We start from the raw sequence: 12747 nt of genomic DNA on the forward strand, positions 1-12747 counted from the left end.
GGGTAGGTGTTTATCTGTAATGGATTTTCATCCCAGACATGGAATCGGGTTTTCAAGACCACACAGTTCCTGGGTACGTGTTTATCCATAAACTTACGAAGTAAGGTGGCTCGAGGCTTGTTACCAATTCACCGAGCCTTTCGGAAGGACATTCAGTGTACATACCTGAATTGTTACTGAGTTTTCTGGAACTGAAAATGTGGGTGATACAGGGGGAGGCCCTTCCCCTTCACCCACTTTTTTAAATAAGCTTCTGAAAAGGATTTAACTTGAAAATAAGTTGCAAGTAAGCAATGTTACTTGTTTAAATAAAAGCGCGATTAGTCATTGAAAGTGAAAAATTTAAAAAGCCCATTTATTTATTTAGTATGGTCTGTTCTTTGCTTGTCAGGTTTCGTTTCTCTTTCTGTTTCCCCAAAGGCAGCAGAGGAAGGAGCTTCAGCTCCTTTTCATGCCGGCGTTTTGCATCTCAAACCGTGCAGCGTTTCTGCAGGGTTTGAATTTTTCACGGCATTAGTGGTTGAGGTTTCTCTTTGGTCTCGCTGCTTCTATTAACTTTTCAAGAGGTGAAGATATTTCTTGTTGCACTCAAAACTTTATCAAAAGGTGTTACTTTTAGCCCCGAGTCTGCAGCTTGGGAAGACGAAGCGGGCGCTGCGGTAGCTGGTATGTGAGTGTCGGCGCTGCTTTTGCCACGGGGCAGGAAAGAAGTTCACATGAGTTTACCAGGCAGGACCAGGTATCTATAGCAACATATTTGTATATCCTGTGCCTTCTCTATTGCAATGCTTGTTGCTTAGGACACTGGCATTAAAACATGTAATAAAATCTGCTCTTTACTCCAGAGTTCACTATTTGTCCCAGGCCCATGTAACTGCACATTTCCCCTCCCAGTTCAGATCAGACCCGTTGACCGGCCCTGGACAAAGCATGGTCCAGGGGATGTCATTATAATCCCATTTTGCAGCCTATTTGCTACATGATCTTTCCTTACCACCAGGCATTTGTTGCTAGCTGGGGTGCCTGAGAACCCATCTCCCCCTTGCAGCTTGGCCCACGGGAGCTGGAGTCTTCTGAGGTACATCTGGGCTTTGACTGAGTTGGTGAGTGCTGGTGCTACCAGAGCCCAAAACATTTTTTCCCAGGGTGTGTTCCTGAAATGTGGCAGCACAGGTCTTTAGTGACTGAGGCTTTTATTTGGACTACCTGTGTATTTTTGTTTGTTTGGTTGGTTGGTTGGTTTTTTTTAATACAAGCATCAAACTTTTAAAAATACAGCCTCAGAACAAGGCACCACGGTTACTGAATTGCCCCAGGGGAGCAGGACCTCCTCATGGCTCTCATCTTCATCTGGCCATAGGAAAAAGGGTATTGAGGCTATTTCACAAAATAGTTAAGGTTGGCAGGAAACTTTTGAAATTGTCCAGTCCACCCCCCCTGCTCAAACAGGGTCAGCTACAGTAGATTGCCCAGGACCATGTCCAGTTGGGTTTTAAGTATCGCCAAGGATGGAGACTTCACAGTTTCTCTGAGCAACCTATGCCAATGTTTGATCACCATCACTGTAAAATACTGTTTCCAGGCAAAGCCTTTCTTAACGTGATGCTCACAAGGTCCCTGTGAGCTAAATCCTTTTGTCTCTTCTTCTGCACCTCAAGGCAGAAGGCATCAGTGATGGATCTGGTGCTGTAGGTGTTTTAATAAAAAAATCTTCCACCCCTGCAGGAATGGTTCTTGCATTTCAGACCAACTTAGAGCAGTATTTGCTGCATGGCTTATGATGTTCATTTGCTTTGGGCTCCTGCAGTCCCAGAGGCACTAATGCTACAGCGTCAGGACCATAACAGATCTCAGACACGCTTGTTCTGTTTTGTAAGTGAGCACTGCAAGAAAAATGGTGCTAGATTTCCCCCTGCAAAGCAGATAGCTCAGATACTATAAAGGGTATTTATTCTATTTCTCTGTGCAGGGTATTTATTCTATTTCTCTGTGCACTGTCTTTCTCTGCTGGAGAGCACCTCTGTCCTACAGACAAGCATTTAATCAATTTTCCTCTTCTTATTAACACTAAATCAGTATCCAAGGGGGTTTGCACAAAGAAGTGCATCTCTAAGGAGTTGTTCCTCCTTTTGCAGCCGTAACTGATGCACTAAAAGGATCCCATCAGGAGTTCAGTTCAAGGAGTTTTTGCCTTCAGAAGGTTTGCAGTGGAAAAGCCGGGTTGGTCTCTGGCTTTCTGGGTTATGTGCTCAGAGAACGCTTCTACCTGTAGTAGCTGGTGGTTGACAGAGAGCTCATGTAAAAGTAGGATGCACTGAGCTTTGTTACAAGTATTTCAAATACTTCAGTGCGTGGATGATGACAACCAGTCCATCTATTGGTAAAAACACGAATTGCTACTTTAGCTGTTTCAGAGTTAGCTGCCGTTACTCACCATAGTGCTGCATAACTGGTGTGCATCTTGGCATCAGTAAAATACCTTTTTTGTTATTGCTAGGCTTTTGCTATGATATTATTGCTTATTTTTGGTAGGCCTAGAAGGACAGAGGATATATTCAGGTATGAGTTCTCTGGCATCTTGGTTTCTAGCCTGGCTGGATATAGCTTATTGCAGGCAAGCAGCAGCCCCACATAATTTTAACAAAAATTTTGGCATTAAACTGGAACAAAAATGCATCTGCATTTTCCCCTGTTGGAGCCTTACATGTCTGAGCACCACTTTGATGAGCAATGATGTATTTGTGAAGTCTACTGGTCTGCAGTTATACTTCCAAGCTTTTCCTTGTCTGATCACCTCAAGGGCATTCCTGTGATTATTTTTCTTACTGCCATGATAGCGCCGGATGCTCATCAGGCTAAGTAGGGACGGACCTCGCTGCAATGTGTGTGGCATCACTTCCCTGGATTTCACCCTGGCATGGTGGGAAATGAGGGACAGGCAGGCTGTGCTGGAGTTAGGTCTCTGCTGACTGCCTGGGGCAACATTGGGTGCAAGGAAGTCTCTCTCCTCCTTTGCCTTCTACACCCACTGCAGCAAGTGATTTGGCTGGTACAGACTCATTAAAAAAACCCCTACAGCCTGAATCAGAGGACTGACCTGAGTATCCCAGACCCACTCCCTGTGATTTCCATTAGCAGCCATCCTCTGAGTGGTCTTGTGGCTAAATCAGCCACTGAGCCTCTGGAAAGTGATTTGATGAAAGCATTTTACAGCAATCAAATGAAATGTCAGTTGGATGCCAGCAGCAGGGGTTGCTGTCATGATTAATGAGATATTTAGGCATTTCATTTTGGAGGAGCTACCTGCAACATAATTCACATTGAAGCTGGTTTTTTTTCCGATGGGCTTTAATAAATTAATGTTAATGTTGGTTATTTAATTATTCGTAACAAATTGGTTACAACAACTGCAGGGTTACATTTGGGTTGAACACATTATGAAGCCTTTCAGAAAGCTCATATGCAAAGAAGGGTTGTGTTCAGAGCATTGCGCATTATTTTTCTGATATAAAAAGGTGTAAAAGAGGAGGAAGGGCTGAAATAACCTGTAATTTGTTGAATGCAAAGACTACTTGAGTATAAAGCTTTTGAAGCGGATATTAAATGAGCATCCATCCAAATAACAGGATATATCTTACTGCTGGTAGAAGTAGTGAAATCTAATAAATGAAGTTAACATCTTACCTCTCTGTTGTCTAGGGACTCTATTTTTAAGGGAACAGGAATGATCAAAGTATTACAGGAACAGGGAGAAATGGCACTAGACCTTTTCAAACCTCTTTTAACTGCCAGGAGTTGGAAGTTTTACCATGTGTTCCCCAACCCTGTGCATGATTAAAGCTGAGCTTATTTCCGCTTGAAGTCCAGCTCCTGCATTAAGCAGGTTGTGCTGCTCCTCCTGCTCCTCTCCCAGGGAAGTCCGAGACAGCTGCCAGCAAGGCAGGGACTGCTTTTGGACCAGGCATCATGAAGCCAAGGGGATTCACTGAAGGACGGGACCGAAAGACACCTCCTCGCCCAAGGACAGAAACATAGTGTTACAATTTCTGCTCTTAAAGAAAAGGTCCACGGTCAACCCGTTACTTGCTCCAAGCCACCATTTTCTGCAAATTGACTGCAGCAGAGTAGCATATTGTGTTTTCTGCCTTCGGCAATGCAAGGATGACTATCTGGAGCAGGGGAGATTCAAAGATGGAAAGGCAGCAGGAGCAGCTGAGAGTTAGTGGTTTAACTGGAGGGCAGCCCAGTGCTCTTCTAGCGACGATGCTGGCCAGGACCGGGAGCTGTAGCATCCCTGCACACTGGGAGCAAGCAGAGGTGTGTCAGGGGGCCGGACAACACTCCGCAATATAATGGACAAAAATAAAGCTTTGGAGCTGAAATATTGGCAGCTTTTGTCAAAAACAGAAGTGCTAATGATAACACAGTTTTCCGTTAAGCCCGATGCATTGAACTAATGAGCAGCTGGCTGGTTTTTGTCTCTGAGCATTAAGCCACAGAGCAGGATGTGGATTTTTTACATTGCTGAGGCGACACAGAGACTAAGTGGAATACAAATAAAATGAGCTTAAATTCAGCTGTTGAAAATCTCTCTGCTGTACAGCAACTTACTTTTTTGCTGACCTTTAACATTTTTTTTTTTAGGTTCTTATGCATGCCTGGGAATTTTACTCTCTGGAAAGTGCTTAGCCCCTGTTATATTTTTCCCAGTCTCTGCACGCTTTGTTGGTCAGCTCTTGCAGATTGTGAGTAGCCGCGCGGTGTTGGCCTGTTACTAACCTGCCTTCTGCTCCAGCTGTCAGCAAGCCTAACAGGGGCGTAACGGACTGTACAGAGAAATGTCATTTATGCCAGACCAGTCAAAGGCGTTTGGATGTGACTTTGTGCAAAGCTTGTGAATAAAACTCTTGAGTCTGGGGAAGGAGATGCAGCTCAATCTCTTGCTTTGCAGCTCAGTTTGGTATTGATGGGAAGCCATGAAAGGCTGTAAATTGATAAAGCCAAAAATACATCATGGTATCTTTTTTCCTGTTGTTTCCTAAGTGCCGATTGATCATCTTTCGTTTTATTGAAGGACCTTTCTTGTTGTTGGGCAGTCTCACCTGCACAGTCACCTGTGCATCATGGGCACTGTCAAAGGAGTAAAAATTTGTCCAGTCCCCTGTCACTGGACAAATCCAGCCCCCTCCTAAAATTCTGATAAAATCCTGAGGTTGAAAAGCCCTTTTGCCCACACTGGGGAATATTGAACTTACTGAATAAGCTTATATAAAGGTATAAACCCCAATAAACCTGGAAGGAGTTGCTTTGCCGAACATTTTGCTTTAAAAAACCCCTTTCCTCTGCTTGTCTGGGGAGGCAGAGGGTCGCGATCTGCTGGAAAGGATGAAGTCCCTTGTGCTGGTGCTGCTGTCACGGGAGGAGGGAGCCAAGAGGTTTCAAAGAGGATCTGGATGATGTGAATGCAGCTGGCACGGAGTCACCTGCCCTTCCTGCCTCTCGCTTCGTCCCTGTTTACTTTCACTTTTGAATAGATGGGTTTTACTTTTCATTGCCGCTGCTGTCCCTTCCTGCTTGGTCATTGCAGCAGATCAGCCTGTTGGGGTGGGTCAAGAGTTGGGATCCAGACCTGGGCATCGCAAACCATATGACAGAGGAGTAGGATTGTAGCAGAGAAATCAAATCATGAGGATTATTATTTCCCAGATAATAAGGATTAATAATGAGGGTTAATATTTCCCAAATAGCCCCTCCCAAACTGCCTTCCCCTGCCCTTCCATGGCATAATAGTAACTGAGAGAGCCTAGAGGAGGGGACAAGAGTCCAGATGAAATGAGATATTTTCCTAGTGATTTATAACATCCTTTTTCTCCTCTTTCCCCCTTGCCCTGGGCAGGGTCTGCGTTTCTCACAGGGCTCTGCCTGCCCCCAGCCCCTCTCCAGCGAGTGGGGCCGGAGCTCAGGCGGATGCTCTCTCGCTTTGCAGCCACTGAACCCGGATCCAGAAGAGGATGGGGAAGCAGAACAGCAAGCTGCGCCCCGAGGTGCTCCAGGACCTGCGCGAGAATACTGAGTTCACAGACCACGAGTTGCAGGAGTGGTACAAGGGCTTCCTAAAAGATTGCCCAACAGGTCATTTGACTGTGGAAGAGTTCAAAAAAATATACGCTAATTTTTTCCCCTATGGCGATGCATCAAAGTTTGCGGAGCACGTCTTCCGCACCTTTGACACCAACGGCGATGGGACGATTGACTTTAGGGAATTCATCATCGCCCTGAGCGTTACCTCTCGGGGCAAGCTGGAACAGAAGCTGAAGTGGGCATTTAGTATGTACGACCTGGATGGCAACGGGTACATCAGCCGTGGGGAAATGCTAGAAATAGTGCAGGTGAGGCATTGTCTCTGTTTTATATTTTATTCATGTTGCTGTAACCTCTTTAACCTGAGACAGCTGGAGCTGGAGAGGAGGGATGTGCTAGGCTGGGTTCCTTCTGCCCCAGGGAGGCTCCTGAGCCTGTGGTCCACAAAAGGACACTGGGGCCCATGGTGGGAACTATGAGATGTAAATAAGGAAAGAGCCTGAGAGACAAACAGGGTGCTGTGCAACTGTCCCGCAGCCAAAATCTTGCAGCTCTCCCTGGGGATTTCTTAGTGGCGTGCTGATGGGATCAAAAAACCCTAAATGCAAATTTTACTGACCTGATTAATCTCAGAATTAATACTTTGAAACTTCAAATCTGAGTCAACATGAGCTCTGAGTGAAAGGCTGTAGCATGTCTTCATCTCCTGAAGGCTGGGGGCACGTAGCCCATGGGCTGTACCGTGGGGCAGAGCCCCCTGTGCCCCCGCCCCACATGTCGGCCGGGGCTCGGCCTCGGCAGCAGGCTGCTTGCCATCCGCTCTGCAGCTGAGATGTGTCTCCAGTGCACTGCAAGGGGGACTGGGAAGCATGTAATGCATCCAGCCAGTGCCCCAGCGGTTGGTCCTCATGGCTGAGCAGGGATAATTTAGGAGGAGGGCTAGGACTGCAGATGTCCTAAAGAGGTCTTGTCTTTATTCACGTTCTTGTAAGTCTGAAGATGCATTTCCTTACCCATCCACAAAGAAAAACAACTCCTATTCCTATATATTCATATTCACCTGTAATCCATACAACACCCTATATGCATACACGTATCTGAGTGTGTGTTGAGCGCCAGCTGAAGAGGCGATGGCTTAGCCCAGTTGCAGAAAAGAGAATCACACACCCTTGCTGCCTGTATTAGCTCAGTCCTGCTTGCACATTAATCTAGACCCTGACTTTCAGTTAAACTGACCCAGTGGTGCGGAAGCTTCTTTTGAAGTGTGAATGGATACAGGAAAGAAAAATAAAAAAAGCTGCAGTCAGAAATTCCTATTTGTTTTGCTTTATAAATCCCACAGCTGCCTGCCAGGGCCAGCTGCCTTTTTTTATTGCTACAGGCTTAAATTCTTTTTCTCAGTCCTCATGCTGTTTTGTTTGGGTTGTGTTTTTCCTATATCTTTTCTTCTTCTTTTTTTTTTTTTTTTTTTTTTAATACTCAGGCAATCTACAAAATGGTTTCATCAGTAATGAAAATGCCAGAAGATGAATCCACTCCCGAGAAGCGAACAGACAAGATCTTCAGACAGATGGACACAAACAACGATGGTAGGATCTCCACAGGCACCCCTTCATAGGTTCTAGAAATACAAGTTTTCTAGCCCAGTGCTGGTCAAAGCAGATGATGGTATTGGGCGGGGGCAGGTGGAGGGCAGGGGTGTCCCCACTGGTACCTCTGTTCTCTTCCTGGCCTCGGTGAGCATCTCTGGTCTATAATAAATAGGGTGGATAAGTGGGCAGCAGGTGAAAGACTTTTCCTGCTGGGGGGTGAAGGGATGGGAGGGGAGCAGTCCTTCCCCAGCATTTAATGGGTAAATCCCCTTCTGTAAAGGCTCCTCTGAAACTCCCCTGAGTCCAATGTCTTTGGGTTATTTTCTCTGGACATAGCACGAACGAGGCACAACGTTTTGTTCCCGTTGCCCTTGATAGGGTCGCAGTCCTGGGCTTGTCATCAGTAACATGGGTCGGGGATGTGGTTTGGTACCCAAAAGCAAAAATTCCCCTGGGTCCATGATACTTATTTTCTGTGCATGTTTATGGCATGTGTATGTCTACACATGGTCACACGTGGTCCTGCAGTTTACTCTGTTGCAGTGTGCATGTAGGGGGAATGTAACAGCTCCTGAGCCAATTATGGGAGCCACTTGATAAATTGTCTGAGAGCATAGCCATCACGACCCCTCCACCTGAGCTCGCTCATTTCCTTAGGCTTGAAAAACACAGCCAAAATTGAGCAATTTCCTGTGCCTATCAGCCTGCCAACGTGTTTTCTCTCATCCCAGTCGAGGTGGAGCTTTCCCTGGGAATTACCCCAGCAGTGGCCAAGGTGGCAGCTGCACCATGTTGAAATCAGGAGCTGTATCCTACTGATGTGCTCAGTGGAGCAAAGATTTGGTTCTAGTGCTGAGATAGGGAGACCTGGAAAAATATGAGCTTATGTATAGAAGGGTTTTTATTTAAGAGAATTTTATGGCTGCGTTTTGGTATCTGCTGCTGCAGCCCCCAGGGCAAATTCCTGGCCTTGTTGAAGTCCTCGAGTGTTTTACCTTTGACTTCATCAAAACTAGCACTTCATCCCCTGACTTCACATGTGGAAGGCCCTAAAATAACATGATTAAAGTATTTTGTTCTGCGGAAAGTCGCGATGCGTGCAGATGTGTGACAGAGTAGTGGTCACGAAACCGGCTATATACATCCTCCATCTGTTGCACTTTGTCGCTGAAATAGTCATCCTATTCCCAGTAAAATACCAGCCCCGCAAGGCATGCAGTGCCAAGCATAAAGTCTGCGCACCGGCAAGCATGTGTGCTCTTCGTGGCTGGAAATATTTTTTCTTCCCCATCTGTCTGTTGGACATTACAAATAGATTTTGATTTCTGCTTTGCTTTTAAGTATTGCAAAAAGAGAGGAAAACTAATAAATGTCCTGATAGTTATGAGTGCTCTTTTTCAGGCTGATAAAAACTTAAGAAAACGCTTGCTTTGGGAACATTAGCTTAAAAGCCAGAAATTAGGACAGAAGTGTGCCACGGGTTTTTGAACTTCTGTAATTTCTACAAGAGGAAGGTTTGCTCATTCCTCCCTGTTCAACCTGATTCAGGTGCTGGCCACCGAGGTCAGTCCTCTCCCTGTCTCCACGGCAGGCTGGGAGCATCCTGGGGCCGGTGAAAACCAGCACAATATGCTTGTGCCTCCCTCCCTTCAGGGACACATGGCCAAAAGTGGCAGCAGGCAGGTGCCAAGTGCAAGATGTTTGTGCGTGCGTCCTACCTGTCTCGAGCGGAGCAGTATGGGTTGGGTAAGGATGGCCCTGGGGTGTTGTGTGAGGCTGGGGGTAGGTTGTGCTGGGAGCACGAGGTAGATGGGAGACCACTGGACACGGTGTCAAGGATGCAGCAAACGCTTGCCTTCTCCAGTTCGTAGGGAAAACCGTTTCATTTCTCATTAATATTGCTACGGTCTATTTCTGCCATGGTTCAGAGCGCTGAAGCAGGAGAGTATTGGTGATAGCAGGCAAGGCAGAGGCTGCTCACAGGTTCCTGATGGCATTTGTGCAGGGGACTGAGCTCAGGAAAAAACTGCCAGGAGGCTGGGTTGCCCCAGAATGAGGTCTGGGAGACCAGATGGAACCTTTCCTCCTTGCCGTGCCATGCCACGGGACTGTTGCAGCCAGGGGATGCTGGGCTGGTTGCTCCTCATGGTGCTCCTCCAGAGATCACCTTTTTGGACCCTCAGACTGTTATGGGGTCTAAGTCAGTGCCTCTGACCTAAACCAAAAACGCATAAACCAGAAAGACTCGGGAGCAACACGTGGCAACAGGTGGCTCTCCCGAGGCTGGCTTTTCTTGCTGCCCATGAAGCAGGTCCTGTCCCTGTACACGCCGCAGTGCACAGCAAGTGGCTTGTAGGCACAGGATAAATCATCACTGCTCAGCCCTACACGTCACAACAAACTGAGAGGGTGCAAAGTGGATACATTTGGGATACTTAGGTTTAAAATGTCTTAGTAATATGGGCATAATTTTCAAAGCGTATATGTGTTCAGGTACCATACCTTGTGTTCATGTGTCACATAATTTGTATAGTCTGGTTCTGGGCAAAAAGCTGCCAAATGATATTAGAAGAGTTGGTTTTATATTTGGTACTGTCTTTTTAAATAAAAAATAACAATTGTTATGCTAGATTGTTTTGCAGAAGAAAAATGCATCTGGGCTTAAGGGCTTGAGTAGGATTTGGCTGCTGTGCATTGCACTAAATTCCCCTCGATGCCTTTGCGATAGATTAAATATACGTATGTTGCTTCAGTGAGAAGCATTTTTTTAAGCTACAGCAACAGTAGCAGCAGCAACTGACTTCTTTTTAATTATTTCCATTTTGGTTTTCCTCCCTTTCAGGTAAACTGTCGCTGGAAGAGTTTATCAAAGGTGCCAAGAGTGATCCCTCCATTGTGCGGTTGTTACAGTGCGACCCCAGTAGCGCAAGTCAATTCTGATCAAAGCGGACAGTGTGCACAGAGAATCTCGGCTTGTGTCCTTCAAGCTTTGCTCGCAAACGGATGCCTTCTCAACCATCCCTCCACACTTCGCAGATAAGATCCCATTGCCAGATTGCGTGTGTGTGTCCGAGCGAACCGGCTCTCGCTCCCCTCACTACCACCAGTGCAGCTCTCCTTCGGCAGCTCCGTTTCTGCTTCTCCGTAATGTTATGATTCACTCTACACATTTTAAATGTTAATCGAAAGGTATGTTTACATGCAGCTACAAAAGAGTTCATATCGCTGGTGAGATACCACTTCACTTAGTCCATAAGAAAGGTGTTGTTCTAGTAGTTCCCGAGAAGATGCTAGGTAGGACTTTTACCCGACATAGCAGATGGTAGATAATTTATTTTGCTTCAGAAATTACTATGTAAAAAAAAAAAAAATGTGGACTGAATGGAGTAGAAAGGTAAAAAAAAAAAAAGGAACAAAAAAACACCCAACAGCTTTCCTGGGCATGGTTCCTATTTTCTTTTTGAGGAAACTTGCTTGCACTTATCTAATGGTCTTTACTTTCTTTTAATATATATATAAATTATATATATATGGTGAAGTAAAATTTTAAATATTTAGGTCATCTATTTAAGGCATAAAATAGAATTCGAGCTTTGTTTCTTCTAGTCGTCTGTGATTTATTCAAATCTTGGAGATTGTTTTTTTGTGATATTTATGCATTAGCAAATTGCTGTTCCAAAAGAAATGCATGACTAGCAGTTTGTGGATATTTCACTGTTTAATTCCTGAATGCAAATATTTGTTCATTTTTACTGTCAATCGTTCCAACATTGCTGTATTAACAAAAGACCTGGAAGGAGTTCATCCTCATTTTGTATTTCTCAGTGGAGTCCTACTTTCTGGTGGTTGCTGCGTTAAATGGCTTTTGAGTGCCCCGAGGTGACGTGACTCGCACTGCTGTTCTCGACTTGGCTACACCTCCTCCCTTTTGCTGTCAATATGTTAATAGTCTTGTGCATTCCAGTGTTATTTAATATCTGCCTAATGCCAAGAAACATTAATTGAAATAAAAGACTACTTTTCTTGTCACTGCCTGTCTTGGTCTAACCCATGCAACAAGTTCCTAGCATTGCATGTTTGGGGGAAGGACGAGGTTGGCTCCCTGCCTGACGTGCCCCTGTCTTGTCCAAGACACATTGCCTTGTAAGTACGTACGATTTTTTGGGAGCCCGCTGTTGCGGCTGGGTTAACGCAGCGGTGTTAGTGCCTGTGGGTGCCTGTGGGATCCTGCTCCATCCCAGCTGGGTCCTGGGTGAAGGCAATTCCTTGGTGCATACCACAGGAATGTGACAGCTTGGTTTCTGCTGTATGCAGAGCAGCTCAAGGCGCCGGAGGAAAAGCTGCCAGCCCCACTGGCCAGGCTGTTGTGACCATGAATTTAAAAAATAAAAGTATCTTGTAAAGAGAGAGAGGTGGCTGCAACATCCAAATGGAAATGCGTTGTTAGGTCAGACTCAGTCTACAGTACAGGCTCGTCAGTGCTGCCAAGCAGAAAAGTGTGTTCATTTTTTTTCCTAGAAATTCAAATTTGAGCTATTAAACCAACAGTCCTTTCAACCGCAACACCCTACTGACGAGCGCAGCCCTGAAAGGAGTTAATCAGGAGTAAATCTTTTCCATGGGCGAGCCCAGCAAAAAACCCGAAGTATTGGGAAAAAATGGTCGTTTATAGTCTGTCTCCAGACTACTTGTGTTCATGCTGGCTGGCTGGCTGACAGAAGATGCTGTGGTGTTAAAGATGCTGCAGATGTTCATACACTAACGGCTTTTCTTGCACAGGCTGGGTAGCAGTTGTTTAGATGCACAAGGTTTAGATGTGAATCGGCCACCGTGGGCTTTAGCATCTCTCTGCACTCGGGAGAATGTGCAAAAACATCTCTGGCCTTGTCACAGGATGGTGCCTCTGAGACGGACCGTGGCATTTGATTCTTGTTTGTGCGATCTTAAAATGAGCCAGGCTTATTTTTAGTCAAGCGTTGCACAATATCCTTTTCTTAGGTACCAAGGATGTAAAAACTATTCTGCTGTAGCATTCATAAATGCAGCAGTCCTTCTGCCATCATTCATCTGCTCT

At 45.6% G+C, this 12747-nt stretch overlaps 1 protein-coding gene across 3 annotated transcripts in view; it reads left to right on the forward strand.

Moving 5' to 3' along the window:
- Positions 1 to 11680, forward strand: part of HPCAL1 (hippocalcin like 1) — a 68436-nt gene extending 56756 nt beyond the window's left edge. For 2 of the 3 annotated variants that reach the window (XM_075706876.1, XM_075706875.1), the window contains exons 2-4: positions 5987 to 6389; positions 7565 to 7670; positions 10516 to 11680. In XM_075706876.1, coding sequence (XP_075562991.1) covers positions 6012 to 6389; positions 7565 to 7670; positions 10516 to 10613 — 582 coding nt within the window. In that variant the 5' untranslated portion in view covers positions 5987 to 6011 and the 3' untranslated portion in view covers positions 10614 to 11680. Of the gene's footprint in view, positions 1 to 1082; positions 1104 to 5986; positions 6390 to 7564; positions 7671 to 10515 lie in introns of those variants that run through there. The other variant, XM_075706877.1, reaches the window with a different exon arrangement.
- Positions 11681 to 12747: the final 1067 nt, after the last annotated feature.

This window comes from Pelecanus crispus, chromosome 3 (genome assembly GCF_030463565.1).
Source record: "Pelecanus crispus isolate bPelCri1 chromosome 3, bPelCri1.pri, whole genome shotgun sequence".
NCBI classification, from domain to species: domain Eukaryota; kingdom Metazoa; phylum Chordata; class Aves; order Pelecaniformes; family Pelecanidae; genus Pelecanus; species Pelecanus crispus.